Source organism: Phyllobates terribilis, unplaced genomic scaffold, assembly GCF_046119375.1.
Source record: "Phyllobates terribilis strain yellow unplaced genomic scaffold, ASM4611937v1 Scaffold_3__8_contigs__length_932513732, whole genome shotgun sequence".
Classification (NCBI taxonomy): domain Eukaryota; kingdom Metazoa; phylum Chordata; class Amphibia; order Anura; family Dendrobatidae; genus Phyllobates; species Phyllobates terribilis.
The window spans coordinates 915,400,704-915,426,242 of record NW_027362763.1 but is presented as its reverse complement, the minus strand read 5'-3'; the positions used below and the strand labels follow the sequence as shown (position 1 = coordinate 915,426,242).

General features: G+C 45.4%; 1 protein-coding gene across 1 annotated transcript in view; it reads right to left on the bottom strand.

Annotated features, from left to right (window-relative positions):
* The window catches only part of DRC8 (dynein regulatory complex subunit 8), a 50,050-nt gene extending 25,161 nt beyond the window's left edge, over positions 1–24,889 (bottom strand). The window contains exon 1 of the mRNA XM_073673393.1: positions 24,777–24,889. Within this exon, the coding sequence (XP_073529494.1) occupies positions 24,777–24,801 (25 nt within the window). The 5' untranslated portion in view covers positions 24,802–24,889. The remainder of the gene's footprint in view (positions 1–24,776) is intronic.
* Between the last annotated feature and the right edge of the window lie 650 nt (positions 24,890–25,539).

Below are 25,539 nucleotides of genomic sequence, written 5' to 3'. Positions count from 1 at the left end.
TTATAAACTGGATCTGGGGCGGGGTTGAGTGAGTCAGAGAACAGTCAGAGTCAGAGTGAGAGCAAGGGAAAGTAACAGCAAGGAGCTCTGTAGGAGCTAGGAGCTAAAGACCAGGGGCTGGAAGCTGAGCAGAGCTCGCACTGGCAGAAGACAATAGGAACCGGACACAGGAGTCCGAAGCTGTGAGGACTTATATATCCAGCAGCAGAAACCAGCCGGCAGGGGATTTCAGGTCCTCTGGCCATAGAAGCCCGGAGGCTCAGTCACAACCAAGGGACCAGCACCGCCGTCGTGGAGCGGAGGCTAACAGAAGGCCCCAAGTCACCAGCCATACGGGTGAGCACTACGCGGTACACTCAGGGACGTGGGCTACTTCTACCTGCTTACAGCAAGGTAGCCAGGAAGAGTGCAGACAGACGGGGAGGCCTACAACTCCACCTGGCCAGGGGAACTCCTGCTTGCTCACAGACTGACCAGGCCTCTTATGCTAGCCAGTACTCCCGGGAGGGTCTACCTTATAATCATCAGTAAAGACCCTGAACTGCACTGCAAAGACTCTGAGTCATTCCTGCTGCGCTCGTGCACCATCACCCCCATCATCCACACTCACTGCCCTGAGGCTATACTCCTCCCGAGGGGAGTTATCCCATTTTATGCTGCGCACACAACACCAGCCTCAGCGGTATGCCTCGCAGCGGTGGTACTCCCTGACCGCAATCCACGGGTGGCGCAGTCGGACAATTAACCTCAAAACCTAAGAAAGATTGCCACTGGTTTGACGAGCCTGAGCCACGGGACCGGGTCACCGCCACGGAGACTACAGACCCCAGAGACCCGGCACCGGGTATCCCACACACGTGTACACACGGCCCAGGGGGCGCGTCACATGCAGTACAGCATATTACAAACATAAGTCCCATTATTGGGGAGTGGGTGTCCCATAGTATTTGCTTATGCCTTGCAAGCAAAAGCTGCCAAAAATTAGGACGGAGCAACTTGCAATGCCCCTTACAAGAGCCATGCAGTACAGCATATTACAAACATAAGTCCCATTATTGGGGAGTGGGTCTCCCATAGTATTTGCTTATGCTTTCCCAGCAAAAGCTGCCAAAAATTAGGACGGAGCAACTTGCAATGCCCCTTACAAGAGCCATGCAGTACAGCATATTACAAACATAAGTCCCATTATTGGGGAGTGGGTCTCCCATAGTATTTGCTTATGCTTTCCCAGCAAAAGCTGCCAAAAATTAGGACAGAGCAACTTGCAATGCCCCTTACAGGAGCCATGCAGTACAGCATATTACAAACATAAGTCCCATTATTGGGGAGTGGGTGTCCCATGGTATTTGCTTATGCTTTCCCAGCAAAAGCTGCCAAAAATTAGGACGGAGGAACTTGCAATGCTGGCACTCTGGTGGTATAGTGGTGGTGGAGGCTGAGGATAAGGAGAAGAAGATTAAACAGCCGAAACGAGGAAGCATATACCCATGTGTGGGTGTGAAGCGGTGCATGTGAATACACCTCCCGAAATAACACAGTGGATTTGACTTTATGTTACTCTGCTGTCATTTGGTGGTGATGAGAAGTCTGGCCCAATCCAGCCCTTGTTCATTTTGATAAGGGTCAGCTTGTCAGCATTGTCAGTTGACAGGCGAGTGCGCTTATCAGTTATAATTCCCCCAGTGGCACTAAAAACACGCTCCGATAACACGCTAGCGGCAGGGCAGGCCAGGACCTCCAAGGCGTACAGAGCGAGTTTATTCCAAGTGTCCAGCTTGGATACCCAATAATTAAAAGGCACAGAGGAATCACGGAGGACGCTGGTACGATCGGCAAGGTACTCCCTCACCATCTTTTGAAACTTTCCACTCGTTGTGAGAGTACCCCGCACCTCAGGGCCTGTAAGCTGGGCGGGTGTCAGAAAACTGTCCCAGAACGTTGACAGTGTTCCCCTGCCTCTGCCGGATTGGAGGTGCATCTCTCTCGCCTGTACGCCTTGGTTGGGCAACGAACTGTGACCTCTGCCGCTAGCGTGTTCAGATGGGAATTTTTTAAAGAGTTCTGCAGCAAGGGCCTTCTGGTATTGCCCCATTTTTGTAGACCTCTCCACCTCAGGAATAAGAGAGTGAAAGTTCTCCTTGTAGCGGGGGTCTACAAGTGTCACCAACCAGTAATGACTGTCACCCAACACTTTGACAACGCGAGGGTCACGGTTAAGGCAGCGTAACATAAAGTCAGCCATGCGTGCCAGACTGGTAACGGGCAAGATTTCCGTGTCCTCACCAAGATGACGACTGACCATGCTCTCCTCCTCCTCTTCCTCCTCCCCCCTGTCCTCAGGCCACCCACGCTGAACCGACGGTATGAGACTTGTACAGGTACTACCATCTACAACGCATGATAGCAGCTCCTGTTCTTCCTCCTCCTCCTCCTCCTCTCCCTCATTGTCCCCCAATGCACGTTGGGATGAGATGAGGCTGGGCTGTGTGTAATCGACCGCTACGGCTTCTTGATCCATCTCATCATACTCTGGTTGCAATGCCTCCTCTTTAATTCTCTGCAGAGAGCGTTGCAAAAGACAGACAAGTGGGATGCTGACACTAATGATGGCGTCATCGCCACTCACCATCTTGGTGGCCTCCTCAAAGTTTGTCAGGATGGTACATATGTCAGACATCCAGGTCCACTCCTGAGGTCTTATGTGTGGAGTCTGACCTGAATATCGATGGCCTTGTTGCAGCTGGTACTCCACAACTGCTCTCTTCTGCTCACAAATCCTTTGCAACATGTGGAGGGTAGAGTTCCAACGTGTGGGGACATCACACACCAGTCGGTGTGCCGGAAGCTGCAAACGCTGCTGCAACACAGCAAGGGCGGCGGAAGCTGTAGCCGACTTGCGAAAATGAGCTGACAGGCGGCGTACTTTCACGAGCAGATCTGGCAACTCGGGGTACGATTTAAGAAACCGCTGAACCACGAGGTTAAGCACATGAGCCAGGCATGGTACGTGTGTGATCTCACCTCGCCTCAGAGCCGCCACCAGGTTACGGCCATTGTCACACACGACCATGCCGGGATGTAGGTTCAGCGGTCTCAGCCACAGATCTGCCTGCTCTTTCACAGCTGTCCACAACTCACAAGCAGTGTGAGGTTTATCACCTAAGCTTATGAGTTTCAGCACAGCCTGTTGCCGCTTGGCGGAGGCAGTACTGCAATGCTTCCAGCTTGTAACTGATGTGGTGATATCTGAGATGGAGGCTGAACATGAGGAGGAGGAGGATGCGCAGGAGCTGTACACTGTGGGGGCAACTCTGACTGACATAGGGCCCGCAATCCTCGGTGTGGGGAGGATGTGTTCCGTCCCAAGGTCCGACTGGGTCCCGGCTTCCACTATGTTTACCCAGTGTGCCGTCAGAGAGATGTACCGTCCCTGGCCACAAGCACTTGTCCACGTGTCCGTTGTCAGGTGGACTCTCCCAGTAACTGCGTTGTTGAGGGCACAGCAGATGCTTTGGGACACGTGCTTGTGTAGTGCGGGGATGGCACACCGGGCAAAATAGTGTCGGCTGGGGACCGAGTACCGAGGGACGGCCACCGCCATAAGATTGCGGAAGGATTCCGTCTCCACCAGCCTAAAAGGCAGCATTTCCAATGCAAGCAGTCTTGAAATGTGCGAATTTAGGACTGTGGCCTGTGGGGCGTTAGCTGCGAATTTCCGCTTTCGTTCAAAGGTCTGGGATATGGACAATTGAATGCTGCGGTGGGACGTGGACGTTGATGCTGTTTCTTGAGAAACTGCCATAACAAGTGAAGACTGAGAGGAGGGGGCATCTTTACATGCAGTATGGACAGGGGATTGCTTTGCACACACAACAGGGGGTTCTATTGCACGCACAACAGTGGAAGAAGCAGTGGTAACACCCGCTGACACTGGTCGTGGACCCTGGGTTTCGCCCCACAAAGTCGGGTGCTTTGCTGCCATGTGCCTGATCATGCTGGTGGTGGTCAGGCTTGTAGTTTTGTCACCCCTGCTGATGCTGGCATGGCAGGTGGAACATATGGCCTTTTTGGGGTTATCAGCAGAGTCTTTAAAAAAATTCCAGACTCTGGAAGACCTACCGCTTGTACTGGCAACGTCCCTCGTGTTGGTGTCACGGGGAACGGTTGCCTGCCTTCTGTCTGCGGCCACCACACTGCTTCTTCCTGCCTGTTGGGGTACCCTGCCTCCCTCCCCCTGTGTGCTGCTGGCCTCACTCTGCATGTCCTCCTTCCACGTTGGGTCAGTTACTAGATCATCCACCACCTCCTCCTCTTCCACTTGTGCACCACGATCCTCCTCCTCACTTCCTGGCAATTGTGTCTCGTCATCGTCCACCTCTTGTGACAGATTGCCAACGTCGACTTCCTGTGGCCGTGGCTGTTCAAATATTTGGGCATCGCAACATGGGATCTCCTCTTCCACCACTTCAAGCGTATCAGGCGAGGGGCCCAAATATGGAAATGGACCAGTGAACAGCTCTTCAGAGTGTCCAAGTGTGGGATCACTTGCTGTCTGACGACACTCGGCATGGTGGGAGGAAGGAGCATCAGGGTGAGGAGGAGTATGCGGTCGAGACTCACGGCTACTAAGAGTTGACCGTGTGGAAGACAGACCGGAGGTGGTGTTGCCCAGGTAACTGGAAGTATTGTCTGCTATCCAATTAATAACCTGTTCACACTGATCAGTTCTCAATACTGGTGTTGTTCTGTGCTTCCCTAGTAATTCGGTCAAGAAGTGGGAGCGAGAAGATGTGGCTGTTGGTTATGGCACATTTTCACCTTGGCCACGGCCCCGTCCTCTGCACGAACCATCACCAGAACGTCCACTTCCACGTCCCTTGCCACGCGCCTTGCCCATTGTAAATGAAGTAAAATAGCTTACACTTGCACTATCAATGGAAAAAGGGTAATAAAGAGTAGATTAGAACCGTGGAAGAGGAAAACCACAGTTATTGTTTACTGGGGTATACCACACTTTTTTAAATATAGATATTTGCGGCTGAACAGTGAGCGACACACTCAAACTGCTTTTTTTTTAGATACCAAAGGCCCAAAACTGGATAGTACAGCGATTTGACCCGTGGAACTGCGAAACCACACTGGGATGTCGGGCCTACACAAGACTATTTTCAACAGATATATTTTTGTGTCACAACAGTCAGGAGACACTACTGTTTTTCTTTACGGAAAAAACTACCAAATCCTGAATAATAGAGATTTTTTACCGTGGAACAGCAAAACCACAGTTATAATTTACTGGAGTATACCAGGCTTTTTAAAATATATATATATTTGCGGCTGAACAGTGAGCGACACACTCAAACTGTTTTTTTTAGATACAAATGGCCCAAAAGTGGATAATACAGAGGTTTGTACTGTGGAACTGCAAAACCACACTTGTATTTCTCGGGCCTACACCAGACTATTTTCAACAGATATATTTGTGTCTGAAAAATCAGGGAGACACTATTATTATTTTTATACAGCAAAAAATGCCAAAAACAGGATAATAGAGATGTTTTACCGTGGAACATCAAAACCACAGTAATAATTTACTGGTGTATACCAGGCTTTTTAAAATATATATATATTTGCGGCTGAACAGTGAGCGACACACTCAAACTGTTTTTTTTAGATACAAATGGCCCATAGAACTGCAAAACCACACTTCTATTTCTCTGGCCTACACCAGACTATTTTCAACAGATATATTTGTGTCTGAAAAATCAGAGGCACACCTTTTTTTTGGGGGGGGGGGGCACCAAAAGGTTAATAAGATGGGTATTTGTACATTGTGAAGGAGGAAAAAAAAAAAAAGAGGATTTAGATTAAAAAAAAGGATTTTTCCTGGCCCCCGGGACCTGGAACTAAGTCCAGCAATTTCAGCAACAGGAGCAGCACACAGGACTGTAATGCTTCGTTTGCTGGTATAACCACTGCGTCTCCTATACAGCCTGCCTGCCTGCCTGATATATCTGGGATGGATATTAGTCCTGAGAAGGACTGTTTGTTTGATCTGGCAGCCTTTACAGACCCTACACTAACTATTTTGCAGGATATATCTCTCCCTAAATCAGCAGCGCTGTCCCTACACTGTCTGATTCGGAGCGACTGTGTCCAAGATGGCGGCGCCCGGTTTTAAATACTCGAGGTGACGCTGTGCGGCCAGCCAATCACTGTAATGCCCACAAACAACATGGCTGCGGCACTACAGTGACTGGCTGGCAATCCCTGCATGTTCATTGGCTCTGTAAAGAGTGCCAAACATGCAGGGCGGAGACCCGAGCTCCTGCCCGAGTAACCCGGAAATGCTCGGTGCTCGTCGAACATCCCGAGTAGTGTGATGCTCGGGCGAGTACCGAGCAGTGTCGAGCATGTTCGCTCAACACTATTTACTACACATCATGGCTGCTGTCTGGTGAGGCTAAGTAAGACAGTAATCATGATATGCAATAAACAATCATCCATCCTCACAAGCTCTTAGCCCCTTTCCCCAGACAGTAACCCTGGAACTGCATTTAATAATCTCATATCTTATTATACGAACAGGCCAGTAATTATTATTATTATCATTTATTTATATAGCACCATTGATTCCATGGTGCTGTACATGAGAAGGGGTTACATAACAGAAATACATACAGTGAGGGAAATAAGTATTTGATCCCTTGTTGTTTTTGTAAGTTTGCCGACTGACAAAGACATGAACAGTCTATAATTTTAAGGGTAGGTTAATTTTAACATTGAGAGAGAGAATATCCCCCGCAAAAAAATCAAGAAAATCACACTGTATAAATTAGATAAATTTATTTGCATTTTGCAGTGAGAAATAAGTATTTGATCGCCTACAAACCATTATGAGTTCTGGCTCCTACAGACCAGTTAGACGCTCCTAATCAACTCGTTACCTGCATTAAAGACAGCTGTCTTACATAGTCACCTGTATAAAAGACTCCTGTCCACAGACTCAATCAGTCAGACTCTAACCTCTATAACATGGGCATGACCAAAGAGCTTTCTAAGGATGTCAGGGACAAGATCATAGACCTGCACAAAGCTGGAATGGGCTACAAAACCATAAGTAAGATGCTGGGTGAGAAGGAGATAACTGTTGGTGCAATAGTAAGAAAATAGAAGAAATACAAAATGACTGTCAATCAACATCGATCTGGGGCACCATGCAAAATCTCACCTCGTGGGGTATCCTTCATCATGAGGAAGGTGAGAGATCACCCTAAAACTACACAGGGGGAACTTGTTAATGATCTCAAGGCAGCTGGGACCACAGTCACCAAGAAAACCATTGGTAACACATTATGCCTTAAAGGTTTAAAATCCTGCAGTGCCCGCAAGGTCCCCCTGCTCAAGAAGGCTCATGTGCAGGCCCGTCTGAAGTTTGCCAATGAACACCTGCATGATTCTGTGAGTTATTGGGAGAAGGTGCTGTGATCAGATGAGACAAAAATTGAGCTCTTTGGCATTAACTCAACTCGCCGTGTTTGGAGGAAGAGAAATGCTGCCTATGACCCAAAGAACACCGTCCCCACTGTCAAGCATGGAGATGGAAACATTATGTTTTGGGGGTGTTTCTCTGCTAAGCGCACAGGACTACTTCACCGCTTCAATGGGAGAATGAATGGAGCTATGTACCGTAAAATCCTGAGCGACAACCTCCTTCCCTCCGCCAGGACATTAAAAATGGGTCGTGGCTAGGTCTTCCAGCAAGACAATGACCCAAAACATACAGCCAAGGCAACAAAGGAGTGGATCAAAAAAGCACATTAAGGTCATGTAGTGGCTTAACCAGTCTCCAGACATTAATCCCGTAGAAAACTTATGGAGGGAGTTGAACCTCCGAGCTGCCAAGCGACAGCCTCAAAATCTGAATGATTTAGAGATGATCTGCAAAGAGGAGTGGACCAAAATTCCTCCTGACATGTGCGCAAACCTCATCATCAACTACAAAAAACATCTGACTGCTGTGCTTGCCAACAAGGGTTTTGCCACCAAGTATTAAAGGGAATCTGTCACCACTTTGGAGTTATCAGATCTCTATTATGGGCCATACAGGTAAGTATACATTTACTTTTCTATACCCTGTATGGCCATAGTAGAGAACTGATAACTCCAAAGTGGTGACAGATTCCCTTTAAGTGTTGTTTGCCAGATGAATCAAATACTTATTTCTCACTGCAAAATGCAAATACATTTTTCTAATTTATACAATGTGATTTTTTTTTAATTTTTTGGGGGATATTCTATCTGTCAATGTTAAAATTAACCTACCCTTAAAATTATAGACTGTTCATGTCTTTGTCAGTGGGCAAACTTACAAAAACAACAAGGGATCAAATACTTATTTCCTGTATATCACTTACAGTATATGAACTAACAAAGATAGACTGGTACAGAGGGAAGAGGACCCTGCCCTTGCAGGCTTACATTGAACTGGATGGTGGGGAAGGAGACAGTAGGTTGGGGGGTTGCAGAGCTCTGGTGGTGATGAGGCGGCAGCGTGGTCATGGCAGGCTGTAAGCTTTGTTGAAGAGATGGGTTTTCAGGTTCTGTCTGAAGGATCTGAATGTGGCAGATAATCGGACGTGTTGAGGCACAGAATTCCAGAGGATGGGGGATATTCGGGAGAAGTCTTAGAGGCCATTGAGTGAGGAACAAATAGGGCTATGTTCATACACGTTGTGTTTTGTTGCGTATTTTGCTGCAGATTTTTATGCAAATTTTCAGCTGCGTCTAGCAGTACCAGCAAAGTGTATGAGAAACCAGAATTCTCTGTTCACATGTTGCTTTTTGTCTGCTGCATATTTTCTGCCTTGCTTGTGTATTTGGGAAATAGAGCATGTCACTTCTTTCAGCGTTTCTGCAGAAGAAAACGCACCTGCATTTTTGCTGAGTATTTGCTGCATTTTTTCACCCATAGGAAGTATTGGGTGGTCGAAAAAAAGCTGCAAAAATACAGCAAAATACGCAACAAAAAACTCAACAAAGCCTAAGGTTTTAACGCAGCTGTTTTCCTGCCAGAGAAAAGTTAGCAGCAGAAAAAAACACAACGTATGTGAACATAGCCTAAGTGTGGAGGAGAGGAGGTGGTCTTGGGAGGACGGGTGATTATGTGAGGGAATGTATCGGGAGATTACATCAGAGATGCATGGAGGAGATTGCCATTGTTGTCCCCATAAACTGATAATGTCCCCCATTGTGGATACCCATACAGTAATAATGGCCCCCCTTGTGGCCCCCTCCAATGATAATGTAACCCAATGTGGCCCCCACCAATGATAATATTTATAAGTTGTGGGCATGTTGCATTTTTTCGCTGGAATTTTTGAAAATCGCAGGAAGAAAGAGGTCGCAACAGGCAACCGCAGCCATAGACATGAGGATCAGTTAATGACGACTATGGAAGATGGAGTGAAAAATTTAATGTGGCCCAGTTTTACTTTGGATTCCCATGGGGATGCCTGCTATATGTATTATTCGTTTTGCCAATATTCCTCTGCAGTGACTTATCTTTGTTATTCCAGAACTATGTCATGATCGTGAATTACACCAGCATGTGATGTTATTTTTTGCTTTGATGTGAGTGTACAAGTACATGGTGACATTATTGTGCTACTTATAACAGTATCAGGGTATGAATTATCCCATAACTGTGACTTCACCATTTACATCAGGTAACTGAGCAATTATCCTTTCATGATAACATTACAGTGTGCATTATCCCTGTACTGTGACATCACTGTGCACATCATCACACTATTATTACACTCCTGTGTGCATTATCCCTGTACTGTGACATCACTGTGCACATCATCACACTATTATTACACTCCTGTGTGCATTATCCCTGTACTGTGACATCACTGTGCACATTATAATGTGATAACACTCCTGTGTGCATTATCCCTGTACTGTGACATCACTATGCACATCATCACACTATTATTACACTCCTGTGTGCATTATCCCTGTACTGTGACATCACTGTGCACATTATAATAATGTGATAACACTCCTGTGTGCATTATCCCTGTACTGTGACATCACTGTGCACATTATCACACTATTATTACACTCCTGTGTGCATTATCCCTGTACAGTGACATCACTGTGCACATCATCACACTATTATTACACTCCTGTGTGCATTATCCCTGTACTGTGACATCACTGTGCACATCATCACACTATTATTACACTCCTGTTTGTATTATCCCTGTACAGTGACATTACTGTGCACATTATCACACTATTATTACACCCCTATGTGCATTATCCCTGTACTGTGACATCACTGTGCACATCATCACACTATTATTACACTCCTGTGTGCATTATCCCTGTACTGTGACATCACTGTGCACATCATCACACTATTATTACACTCCTGTGTGCATTATCCCTGTACTGTGACATCACTGTGCACATCATCACACTATTATTACACTCCTGTTTGTATTATCCCTGTACAGTGACATTACTGTGCACATTATCACACTATTACTATACTCCTGTGTGCATTGTCCCTGTACTGTGATATCACTGTGCACATTATCACACTATTATTACACTTCTGTGTGCATTATCCCTGTACTGTGACATCACTGTGCACATTATAATAATGTGATAACACTCCTGTGTGCATTATCCCTGTACTGTGACATCACTGTGCACATCATCACACTATAATTACACTCCTGGGTGCACCATCCCTGTACTGTGATATCACTGTGCACATTATCTCACTATTATTACACTCCTGTGTGCATTATCCCTGTACTGTAACATCACTGTGCACATTATCACACTATTATTACACTCCTGTGTGCATTATCCCTGTACTGTAACATCACTGTGCACATTATCACACTATAATTACACTCCTGTGTGCATTATCCCTGTACTGTGACATCACTGTGCACATTATCACACTATTACTACACTCCTGTGTGCATTATCCCTGTACTGTGACATCACTGTGCACATCATCACACTATAATTACACTCCTGTGTGCACCATCCCTGTACTGTGATATCACTGTGCACATTATCTCACTATTACTACACTCCTGTGTGCATTATCCCTGTACTGTAACATCACTGTGCACATTATCACACTATTATTACACTCCTGTGTGCATTATCCCTGTACTGTAACATCACTGTGCACATTATCACACTATAATTACACTCCTGTGTGTATTATCTCTGTACTGTGACATCACTGTGCACATTATCACACTATTACTACACTCCTGTGTGCATTATTCCTGTACTGTGACATCACTGTGCACATCATCACACTATTATTACACTCCTGTGTGCATTATCCCTGTACTGTGACATCACTGTGCACATTATCACACTATTACTACACTCCTGTGTGCATTATCCCTGTACTGTGACATCACTGTGCACATTATAACACTATTATTACACCCCTGTGTGCACCACCCCTGTACTGTGACATCACTGTGCACATTATCACACTATTATTACACCAGTGTGCATTATCCCTGTACAGTGACATCACTGTGCACATTATCACACTATTATTACACTCCTGTATTATCCCTGTACTGTGACATCACTGTGCACATCATCACACTATTATTACACTCCTGTGTGCATCATCCCTGTACTGTGACATCACTGTGCACATTATCACACTATTATTACACTCCTGTGTGCATTATCCCTGTACTGTGACATCACTGTGCACATCATCACACTATTATTACACTCCTGTGTGCATTATCCCTGTACTGTGACATCACTGTGCACATCATCACACTATTATTACACTCCTGTGTGCATTATCCCTGTACTGTGACATCACTGTGCACATTATAATGTGATAACACTCCTGTGTGCATTATCCCTGTACTGTGACATCACTATGCACATCATCACACTATTATTACACTCCTGTGTGCATTATCCCTGTACTGTGACATCACTGTGCACATTATAATAATGTGATAACACTCCTGTGTGCATTATCCCTGTACTGTGACATCACTGTGCACATCATCACACTATTATTACACTCCTGTGTGCATTATCCCTGTACTGTGACATCACTGTGCACATCATCACACTATTATTACACTCCTGTTTGTATTATCCCTGTACAGTGACATTACTGTGCACATTATCACACTATTATTACACCCCTATGTGCATTATCCCTGTACTGTGACATCACTGTGCACATCATCACACTATTATTACACTCCTGTGTGCATTATCCCTGTACTGTGACATCACTGTGCACATCATCACACTATTATTACACTCCTGTGTGCATTATCCCTGTACTGTGACATCACTGTGCACATCATCACACTATTATTACACTCCTGTTTGTATTATCCCTGTACAGTGACATTACTGTGCACATTATCACACTATTACTATACTCCTGTGTGCATTGTCCCTGTACTGTGATATCACTGTGCACATTATCACACTATTATTACACTTCTGTGTGCATTATCCCTGTACTGTGACATCACTGTGCACATTATAATAATGTGATAACACTCCTGTGTGCATTATCCCTGTACTGTGACATCACTGTGCACATCATCACACTATAATTACACTCCTGGGTGCACCATCCCTGTACTGTGATATCACTGTGCACATTATCTCACTATTACTACACTCCTGTGTGCATTATCCCTGTACTGTAACATCACTGTGCACATTATCACACTATTATTACACTCCTGTGTGCATTATCCCTGTACTGTAACATCACTGTGCACATTATCACACTATAATTACACTCCTGTGTGCATTATCCCTGTACTGTGACATCACTGTGCACATTATCACACTATTACTACACTCCTGTGTGCATTATCCCTGTACTGTGACATCACTGTGCACATCATCACACTATAATTACACTCCTGTGTGCACCATCCCTGTACTGTGATATCACTGTGCACATTATCTCACTATTACTACACTCCTGTGTGCATTATCCCTGTACTGTAACATCACTGTGCACATTATCACACTATTATTACACTCCTGTGTGCATTATCCCTGTACTGTAACATCACTGTGCACATTATCACACTATAATTACACTCCTGTGTGTATTATCTCTGTACTGTGACATCACTGTGCACATTATCACACTATTACTACACTCCTGTGTGCATTATTCCTGTACTGTGACATCACTGTGCACATCATCACACTATTATTACACTCCTGTGTGCATTATCCCTGTACTGTGACATCACTGTGCACATTATCACACTATTACTACACTCCTGTGTGCATTATCCCTGTACTGTGACATCACTGTGCACATTATAACACTATTATTACACCCCTGTGTGCACCACCCCTGTACTGTGACATCACTGTGCACATTATCACACTATTATTACACCAGTGTGCATTATCCCTGTACAGTGACATCACTGTGCACATTATCACACTATTATTACACTCCTGTATTATCCCTGTACTGTGACATCACTGTGCACATCATCACACTATTATTACACTCCTGTGTGCATCATCCCTGTACTGTGACATCACTGTGCACATTATCACACTATTATTACACTCCTGTGTGCATTATCCCTGTACTGTGACATCACTGTGCACATCATCACACTATTATTACACTCCTGTGTGCATTATCCCTGTACTGTGACATCACTGTGCACATTATCACACTATTATTACACCCCTGTGTGCATTATCCCTGTACTGTGACATCACTGTGCACATTATCACACTATTACTACACTCCTGTGTGCACCACTCCTGTACTGTGACATCACTGTGCACATCATCACACTGTTATTACACTCCTGTGTGCACCACCCCTGTACTGTGACATCACTGGGCACATTATAACACTATTATTACACTCCTGTGTGCATTATCCCTGTACTGTGACATCACTGTGCACATTATCACACTCCTGTGTGTATTATCTCTGTACAGTGACATCACTGTGCACATTATCACACTATTATTACACTCCTGTGTGCATTATCCCTGTACAGTGACATCACTGTGCACATTATCACACTATTATTACACTCCTGTGTGCATTATCCCTGTACTGTGATATCACTGTGCACATTATCACACTATTATTACACTCCTGTGTGCATTATCCCTGTACAGTGATATCACTGTGCACATTATCACACTATTACACCCCTGTGTGCATTATCCCTGTAAAGTGACATCACTGTGCACATTATCACACTATTATTACACTCCTGTGTGTATTATCCCTGTACTGTGACATCACTGTGCACATTATCACACTATTATTACACTCCTGTGTGTATTATCCCTGTACTGTGACATCACTGTGCACATTATCACACTATTACTACACTCCTGTGTGCATTATCCCTGTACTGTGACATCACTGTGCACATCATCACACTATTATTACACCCCTGTGTGCATTATCCCTGTACTGTGACATCACTGTGCACATTATCACACTATTATTACACCCCTGTGTGCATTATCCCTGTACAGTGACATCACTGTGCACATTATCACACTATTACTACACTCCTGTGTGCATTATCCCTGTACTGTGACATCACTGTGCACATTATCACACTATTACTACACTCCTGTGTGCATTATCCCTGTACTGTGACATCACTGTGCACATTATCACACTATTATTACACTCCTGTGTGCATTATCCCTGTACTGTGACATCACTGTGCACATCATCACTAGTGTTGAGCATTCCGATACTGAAATATCGGGTATCGGCCGATATTCACTGTATCGGAATTCCGATACTTAATTCCGATACTTTTATAATATCGAATACCGGAATCGGAAGTTCCCATAATGCCTGCGCTCTGCAGTGTCTCTGAAGGATGACAAGCTGGATGGCAGCGCTCAGCTGCGATCCAGCTTGTCATCAGAATGCCATCCCAGCGTGGGAGAATTCTCCTGATTGTTTAAAAGCCGGCGCGCGGTAAAAAGCCGCCGGCTTTTAAACAATCACGCAGCCCCATACTGCTTCCCCGCAGCCTCCCACCCCGATCCTCCGCTCCCCCCGCCACCTCCAATCCCAATCGTAAATTAGGACCGGGCAGGGAGCGCAGCACCAAGGAGCGAAGGACCCGGGCGGGGAAGCCGGCAGTGAAAAGACTTCACCGCCGGCTTTCCCGTTCTGTGCTGCGCTTTCCCGCCGGTTATTTCAAATGAACAGCTGAGGTATCAGGTGATGCCGATCAGCTGTTCATTTGAAGTAGCCGCGGTGCCCTCAGAGGGTTCATGTGAGTTCATGCTTGACTGCATGAACTCACATCAACTTTCCCACGGCCGCACAGGTCAGCCACTCCTCCCAGACCCGTCATGATTAGTGTGTGCGGGGTGTGTGTGTGTGTGTGCGGGGTGTGTGTGTGTGTGTGCGGGGTGTGTGTGTGTGTGCGGTGTGTGTGTGTGTGTGCGGGGTGTGTGTGTGTGTGCGGGGTGTGTGTGTGTGCGGGGTGTGTGTGTGTGTGTGCGGGGTGTGTGTGTGTGTGCGGGGTGTGTGTGTGTGTGCGGGGTGTGTGTGTGTGTGCGGGGTGTGTGCGCGGTGTCTGTGCGATGTGTGCGGGTGTGTGCGGGGTGTGTGTGTGCGGGGTGTGTGTGTGCGGGGTGTGTGTGTGCGGGGTGTCTGTGCGTGCAGGCAGACATAGGCCGATGTGACACTACTACTCCCATCGGCCTATGTCTGTCCCCCGTCCACTCGTGCCAGCAGGATCAGCTCGATGGGAGCAGTAGTTCCCATCAGACTGATCCTGCTATTTAAATTGCCCTACTGTGTCCCCAATAAATGTTAAATACATGTCATTGGTGGCCAGTGGTTACCTAAAAGAAATTAGTTCATACATTACCTGTCCCCGCCGATCGCCACCTAAAATAAAGTAAAAAATAAAAAACTACACCTATACTCACCTAGACACCTAATTCCCCGAAGCCATCGATCTCCTGTAATAAAATATAAAATAATAAACCACAACCTTATCCTTACCCCTCCGTAGCAGTCCACGAGTGTCCCACGAAGATCTCCAGTTCAGAGCAGCCACATAGAATGTGACCACTCTGAACCGCTGCCGCCGCTAGAATGACGGGGCCGTAAGGGTTCACCGGAGTTCAGGCAGCGCTGCTCCGGTTAGCTCCTTTACGGCACTGCTGTATCGTGAGAAATTCCCACGGTACAGCACTGCCGTAAAGGAGGTCTCCGGAGCTGCGCTGCCTTAATGCACTCCGGTGACCTCAGTCAGTGGCTCCCGCTGCCGGGAGCGGACGTGTTCCCGGCAGCGTGAGCTTACAGCAGCCATGCACAGCTGTCACCATCTCCAGATGTGACAGCTGTGCATGGGAGATCAGCGCAGGAACGTGGACAGGTAACTATTTTTTTTTTAGTAAACTAAGAATTAAATAAAATGGTGTGTTTTATTTCAAATAAATTATTTTTTTCTGGGTGTAGTGTGTTTTTTCTTTTTAACACTTTGTAGGTTAGTAATGGGGGTGTCATATAGACGGCCATCATTACTAACCTGGGCTTCATGGCAGCTGGCGCTGACATGAACCCCACCACTATTACCCCCTGCCACCGCACCAGGGCAGCGTGGAAGAGCGAGGCTAAGTGCCAGAATTGGCGCATCCTATGGATGCGCCATTTCTGGGGCGGCTGACGGCTGGTGTTTCTAGCCTGGGAGGGGGCCAATATTCATGGCACCCTTCCTGAGCTATTAATATCAGCCCCCAGCTGTCTGCCTAGCCTTTGCTACCTATTAAAATAGGGGGGACCCCACGTCATTTTTTTGGGGGGGGTCCCCCATTTTAATAGCTAGTAATGGCTAGGTATTCAGCTGGGGGCTGATATTAGTAGCCTGGGAAGCTCCGTGGGTTTTACCCCCTTCCCAGGCTTCAAACATCTGCCCCAGCCGTCTGCTTAACCTCCGCTAGAGACTAAAATTATGGGGGATCCCACGCCATTTTTTTTTTAAATAAATCCTTTACTTTAACACTAAATGACATTTGAGGACTTAATAAAGATGCAGTCCCTAAATTATTTATTTTTTAATAAATTTTTCCCAAAACTTTTGACGTGGGCTTCGCCATATTTTTGTATGCCAGCCAGGTACAGCATCCAGCTTCTATGAACGCGCCATTTTCCGGGGCGGCTGCGGACTGCAATTTGCAGCGGGTGGGGCCCAGAAAGCTTGGGCCTCCCTGCGCTGCAGATTCCATCCCCCAGCTGCCTAGTTGTACCTGGCTGGACACAAAAATAGGGAGAAGCTCCACGTTTTTTTTTTTTTTAATTATTTCATGAAATTCATGGAATAATTAAGAAAAAAAGGGCTTCCCTATATTGTTGTGTCTGGCCAGGTACAAATAGGCAGCTGGTGGTTGGGGGCAGCCCGTTCCTGCCTGCTGTACCTGGCTGGACACAAATATAGTGTGAAGCCCCACGTCAATTTTTTTTTAATTATTTCAGGAAATTCATGAAATAATTAAAAAAAAATTATGTGGGGCTTCGCCCTATATTTGTGTCCAGCCAGGTACAGCAGGCAGGAACGGGCTGCCCCCAACCACCAGCTGCCTATTTGTACCTAGCCGGACACAACAATATAGGGAAGCCCTTTTTTTCTTAATTATTCCATGAATTTCATGAAATAATTAAAAAAAAAAATGTGTGGCGCTTCGCCCTATTTTTGTGTCCAGCTAGGTACAACTAGGCAGCTGGGGGCTGGAATCTGCAGCGCAGGGAGACCCAAGCTTTCTGGGCCCCACCCGCTGCAAATTGCAGTCCGCAGCCGCCCCGGAAAATGGCGCGTTCATAGAAGCGCCATCTTCTGGCGCTGTACCCAACTCATCCAGGGCCCTGGTGCGGTGGCTCACTGGGTAATAAAGGGGTTAAGGCCAGCTTGGCATTATCAGCTGGCCCTAAGCCCAAAATTCATGGGGTCACGCCAATATTAGACATGACCACCATGAATTTCTAGTAAAGTATTTAAAAAAACACAACACCCAGAAAAAAGTCCTTTAATTGAAATAAACACACAATTCTTTATTGTTCTAAATTAAACCATACTTACCACCACGCCCATTCCAGCTGAAGCCAACGATCTCCTGCAATAAAAGTAAAATAATAAAGCAACCTCATCCTTACCTTTCCATGGCTCCCACGACAGCTTCAGCTCTGCTACATCGAGATGACAGGCTGGACCGCAGCAGAACGCTGCCATCCATCCTGTCATCCCGCAGACACTGAGAAGCGCAGGCATACTTCCACTCCTCAGTGTCTGGCTGTGACGGCATCCAGATGAGCCGAGGTCATGTCCAATGAACTCAGCTCACCTCATGTACGTCACTGACAGCGTGGGAAAATTCTCCTGCACTCAGCACTTCAGCGTGAGAATTTTCCCACGCTGTCAGTGACGTGCATGAGGTGAGCTGAGTTCATTGGACATGACCTCACCTCATGTATGTCACTGACAGCGTGGGAGAATTCTCACGCTGAAGCGCTGAGTGCAGGAGAATTTTCCCACGCTGTCAGTGACGTGCATGAGGTGAGCTGAGTTCATTGGACATGAACTCGGCTCATCTGGATGACGTCACAGAGAGACACTGAGGAGCGCAAGCATGCCTGCGCTTCTCAGTGTCTGCGGGATGACAGGCTGGATGGCAGCGTTCTGCTGCGGTCCAGCCTGTCATCTCGATGTAGCAGAGCTGAAGCTGTCGTGGGAACCATGGAAAGGTAAGGATGAGGTTGCTTTATTATTTTTCTTTTATTGCAGGAGATCGTTGGCTTCAGCTGGAATGGGCGTGATGGTAAGTATGGTTTAATTTAGAACAATAAAGAATTGTGTCTTTATTTCAATTAAATGACTTTACTCTGGGTGTTTGTGTTTTCTTTTAACTTTGACTATGGGGTTAGTAATGGGGGTGTCTTATAGACGCCTCTCCATTACTAACCTGGGCTTGATGTCAGCTGGCATTATAAGCTGACATCAACCCCAACCCTATTACCCCCTGCCACCGCACCAGGGCAGCGTGGAAGAGCGAGGCTAAGTGCCAGAATTGGCGCATCCTATGGATGCGCCATTTCTGGGGCGGCTGACGGCTGGTGTTTCTAGCCTGGGAGGGGGCCAATATTCATGGCACCCTTCCTGGGCTATTAATATCAGCCCCCAGCTGTCTGCCTAGCCTGTGCTAGCTATTAAATTAGGGGGGACCCCACGTTATTTTTTTGGGGGGGTTCCCCCATTTTAATAGCTAGTAAAGGCTAGGTATTCAGCTGGGGGCTGATATTAGTAGCCTGGGAAGCTCCGTGGGTATTACCCCCTTCCCAGGCTTCAAACATTTGCCCCAGCTGTCTGCTTAACCTCCGCTAGAGCCTAAAATTAAGGGGAACCCCACGCCAATTTTTTTTTAAATAAATCCTTTATTTTAACACTAAATGACAAGTACAGTAATCAACACTGTCACTGTACTTCATATATATGTGACTGACATGTTTCTATCTATCTAATCTATGTGTGAAGCTCTATTCTTTCTGTTATAAATTGTCGGGTACCGCTGCTGAATTGCCGGCCGGCTTTTTTAAAGAGACGGTGCACGAAAACACTAATATTTTTTTTAATAAATCCTTTACACTAAATGACAAGTACAGTAAGCAACACTGTCACTGTACTTCATATATGTGACTGACATGTTTCTATCTATCTAATCTATGTGTGAAGCTCTATTCTTTCTGTTGTAAATTGTCGGGTACCGGTGTATGCCGCTGATGAATTGCCGGCTTTTCATGTCATTCTACATTATTCTTAGTTGTTTTACTTCATGTAGAAATAACCTACAAGGAAAGAAAGGGTTTATTTTCATTCCGATATTTGTGTCCCATTGACTTGCATTGGTTTCCGGTATCGGAATCGGCGATATCCGATACTTTTTGGGTATCGGCCCGATCCAATCCGATACGATATTTCCTGATATCGGAAGGTATCGCTCAACACTAATCATCACACTATTATTACACTCCTGTGTGCATTATCCCTGTACTGTGACATCACTGTGCACATTATCACACTATTACTACACTCCTGTGTGCATTATTCCTGTACTGTGACATCACTGTGCACATCATCACACTATTATTACACTCCTGTGTGCATTATCCCTGTACTGTGACATCACTGTGCACATTATCACACTATTACTACACTCCTGTGTGCATTATCCCTGTACTGTGACATCACTGTGCACATTATAACACTATTATTACACCCCTGTGTGCACCACCCCTGTACTGTGACATCACTGTGCACATTATCACACTATTATTACACCAGTGTGCATTATCCCTGTACAATGACATCACTGTGCACATTATCACACTATTATTACACCCCTGTGTGCATTATCCCTGTACAGTGACATCACTGTGCACATTATCACACTATTACTACACTCCTGTGTGCATTATCCCTGTACTGTGACATCACTGTGCACATTATCACACTATTACTACACTCCTGTGTGCATTATCCCTGTACTGTGACATCACTGTGCACATTATCACACTATTATTACACTCCTGTGTGCATTATCCCTGTACTGTGACATCACTGTGCACATCATCACACTATTATTACACTCCTGTGTGCATTATCCCTGTACTGTGACATCACTGTGCACATCATCATACTATTACTACACCCCTGTGTGCATTATCCCTGTACAGTGACATCACTGTGCACATTATCACACTATTATTACACCCCTGTGTGCATTATCCCTGTACAGTGACATTACTGTGCACATTATCACACTATTATTACACTCCTGTGTGTATTATCTCTGTACAGTGACATCACTGTGCACATTATCACACTATTATTACACCCCTGTGTGCATTATCCCTGTACAGTGACATCACTGTGCACATTATCACACTATTATTACACTCCTGTGTGTATTATCTCTGTACAGTGACATCACTGTGCACATTATCACACTATTATTACACTCTTGTGTGTATTATCTCTGTACAGTGACATCACTGTGCACATTATCACACTATTATTACACTCCTGTGTGTATTATCTCTGTACAGTGACATCACTGTGCACATTATCACACTATTATTACACTCCTGTGTGCATTATCCCTGTACAGTGACATCACTGTGCACATTATCACACTATTATTACACTCCTGTGTGCATTATCCCTGTACAGTGACATCACTGTGCACATTATCACACTATTATTACACTCCTGTGTGTATTATCCCTGTACTGTGACATCACTGTGCACATTATCACACTATTACTACACTCCTGTGTGCATTATCCCTGTACTGTGACATCACTGTGCACATCATCACACTATTATTACACCCCTGTGTGCATTATCCCTGTACTGTGACATCACTGTGCACATTATCACACTATTACTACACTCCTGTGTGCATTATCCCTGTACTGTGACATCACTGTGCACATTATCACACTATTACTACACTCCTGTGTGCATTATCCCTGTACTGTGACATCACTGTGCACATTATCACACTATTACTACACTCCTGTGTGCATTATCCCTGTACTGTGACATCACTGTGCACATCATCACACTATTATTACACCCCTGTGTGCATTATCCCTGTACTGTGACATCACTGTGCACATCATCACACTATTATTACACCCCTGTATGCACCACCCCTGTACTGTGATATCACTGTGCACATTATCACACTATTACTACACTCCTGTGTGCATTATCCCTGTACTGTGACATCACTGTGCACATTATCACACTATTACTGCACTCCTGTGTGTATTATCCCTGTACAGTGACATCACTGTGCACATTATCACACTATTATTACACCCCTGTGTGCATTATCCCTGTATTGTGACATCACTGTGCACATTATCACACTATTACTACACTCCTGTGTGCATTATCCCTGTACTGTGACATTACTGTGCACATTATAACACTATTATTACACCCCTGTGTGCACCACCCCTGTACTGTGACATCACTGTGCACATTATCACACTATTACTACACTCCTGTGTGCATTATCCCTGTACTGTGACATCACTGTGCACATCATCACACTATTATTACACTCCTGTTTGTATTATCCCTGTACAGTGACATCACTGTGCACATTATCACACTATTACTACACTCCTGTGTGCATTGTCCCTGTACTGTGATATCACTGTGCACATTATCACACTATTATTACACTCCTGTGTGCATTATCCCTGTACTGTGACATCACTGTGCACATTATCACACGATTATTTCACTCCTGTGTGCATTATCCCTGTACTGTGACATCACTGTGCACATTATCACACGATTATTTCACTCCTGTGTGCATTATCCCTGTACTGTGACATCACTGTGCACATTATCTCACTATTACTACACTCCTGTGTGCATTATCCCTGTACTGTGACATCACTGAGCACATTATCACACTATTACTACACTCCTGTGTGTATTATCCCTGTACTGTGATATCACTGTGCACATTATCACACTATTACTACACTCCTGTGTGCATTATCCCTGTACTGTGACATCACTGGACACATTATAACACTATTATTACACCCCTGTATTATCCCTGTACTGTGACATCATCTCACTATTATTACACCCCTGTATTATCCCTGTACTGTGATATCACTGTGCACATTATAACACTATTATTACACCTCTGTGTGCATTATCCCTGTACTGTGACATCACTGTGCACATTATCACACTCCTGTGTGCATTATCCATATACTGTGACATCACTGTGCACATTATCACACTATTACTACACTCCTGTGTGCATTATCCCTGTACTGTGACATCACTGTGCACATCATCACACTATTATTACACTCCTGTTTGTATTATCCCTGTACAGTGACATCACTGTGCACATTATCACACTATTACTACACTCCTGTGTGCATTGTCCCTGTACTGTGATATCACTGTGCACATTATCACACTATTATTACACTCCTGTGTGCATTATCCCTGTACTGTGACATCACTGTGCACATTATCACACGATTATTTCACTCCTGTGTGCATTATCCCTGTACTGTGACATCACTGTGCACATTATCACACGATTATTTCACTCCTGTGTGCATTATCCCTGTACTGTGACATCACTGTGCACATTATCTCACTATTACTACACTCCTGTGTGCATTATCCCTGTACTGTGACATCACTGAGCACATTATCACACTATTACTACACTCCTGTGTGTATTATCCCTGTACTGTGATATCACTGTGCACATTATCACACTATTACTACACTCCTGTGTGCATTATCCCTGTACTGTGACATCACTGGACACATTATAACACTATTATTACACCCCTGTATTATCCCTGTACTGTGACATCATCTCACTATTATTACACCCCTGTATTATCCCTGTACTGTGATATCACTGTGCACATTATAACACTATTATTACACCTCTGTGTGCATTATCCCTGTACTGTGACATCACTGTGCACATTATCACACTCCTGTGTGCATTATCCATATACTGTGACATCACTGTGCACATTATCACACTCCTGTGTGCATTATCCATATACTGTGACATCACTGTGCACATTATCACACTCCTGTGTGCATTATCCCTGTACTGTGACATCACTGTACACATTATCACACTCCTGTGTGCATTATCCATATACTGTGACATCACTGCGCACATTATCACACTCCTGTGTGCATTATCCATATACTGTGACATCACAGCGCGCATTATCACACTCCTGTGTGCATTATCCATCTACTGTGACATTACTCTGCATTTTCCCTCTGCATCATAGAAACCAAAATAAACATAAGCTTTCCTTAACTTCCTGCTGAAAGGATGGCTGTGGCGCCCCATGGTTACCTGCTATTCCACTAGCAAGTAGGGCTGTGGAGTCGGAGTCGGTATAAAATAGACCGACTCCATCTCCTAAAATATATAATACATTGGTAGTTCAATGCAGGATGTGCTGTAAATGTTTTCAGAAGAATTTGGGAAAGTTATGAAATGTCCTATAAATGTCTGTTCTGTTCCTGATCTAAGGATCTTGACTTTTGGTGGAGATGAATCTGTGCTGCTCAGTAGGGAGACCGTGCTGTGGAGTAGGAGTCAGGGAAATCGAGGAGTCGGAGTCAGTAGTTTGGATGACGGCAAGGAGATCATTGTGCAACTATAGCAAGCGGCAATAATATAAAAAAAATAATAAAAATGGGATGCAAATTAGATGTGATCATTTAAGCAAACTGCAACCAAGGTTTTCAATAAACAAGAAACCCCCTTTAACCCATGATCACCCATTTTTACTAGTGGAAAAAAAAGAGCAGCTTCTTGTACTGATGGCACCGCACATGTGTTGCTGTATTGTGTGGACCCTCCACCAGCTCTCACCCAGTCAGTGTTATCATTGCCCATCTGTCTATACAGGTGTGCTAGCTGTATGGGTCTATGGTACCTGCTGCCTGGCAATATACACAGCGCTGATCATCCACTGAGCTCCTATGGATCACTGACTATAAAGCAAGGTTAGATTAATGACCACACAATGCGCTGCAGTGAGGTATCGTGCTGTTCTCGTTAGTGATCTGTGCCTGCACCGTGTACCCGCCCTCACTCACCGGCTGCCTCCTTCTCTTCCGCCATGACTGTTGTGATTAGTTTCCATGGCGACGCGTCCCGCTGCTGCGCGCGCTGCAGACAGAGGAGACCCGCACTGGAAGCCCTGCAGGCGGCGCTGTGCTCTGTAGGGTTTTTTACATGTCGTTAAAGTAATTCGTGCTCTTCTCCTTCCTTGGCCTGGGCTGCCTGGTGTCTATAGGTTGTGCAGTCCTCCATTGATAGTGCACCCATGTCTTACATTGTGCTTTAGTTTTGGGGTTGCCTGCTATAGTTTCCTTACAGGGATTAGTAATAGAGATTTCTAAAAAAAAATCCTAAAAGAAAAACACTCTGTTGCCCTTAGCAACCAATTGCTGCGCAGCTTTTATTTTTGAAGCGCGCTATAAAAAAGTGAAGCTGTGCTGTGATTGGTTGCTATGGGCAACAGAGATTTTCTTTTAGGCATTTTCCATCTGCATTTAATTGACACTTTCTGAGCATACCGTCAGCAGAGCCCCACACTGTGCCCATATAAAGCCCACTCTTAGGCTGCAGGCATATGGTGATACAGCTGGACCATCATTGGCCCGGCAGCCATGTCCCTCCATTCCCCCACACACAGGAACACTTGGATTGGGCATTTGTCCATGTGCTGTCTATGAGAGAGCTGCTGGCAGTCTCCTCGGCCACATAGCTCCTTGGAGATCAAAAAATGCTTGGACATCATCTGTGGAGGGAGAGACGGAGGCCCAATACACATTAAAGGGGTTATCCAGAACTGTT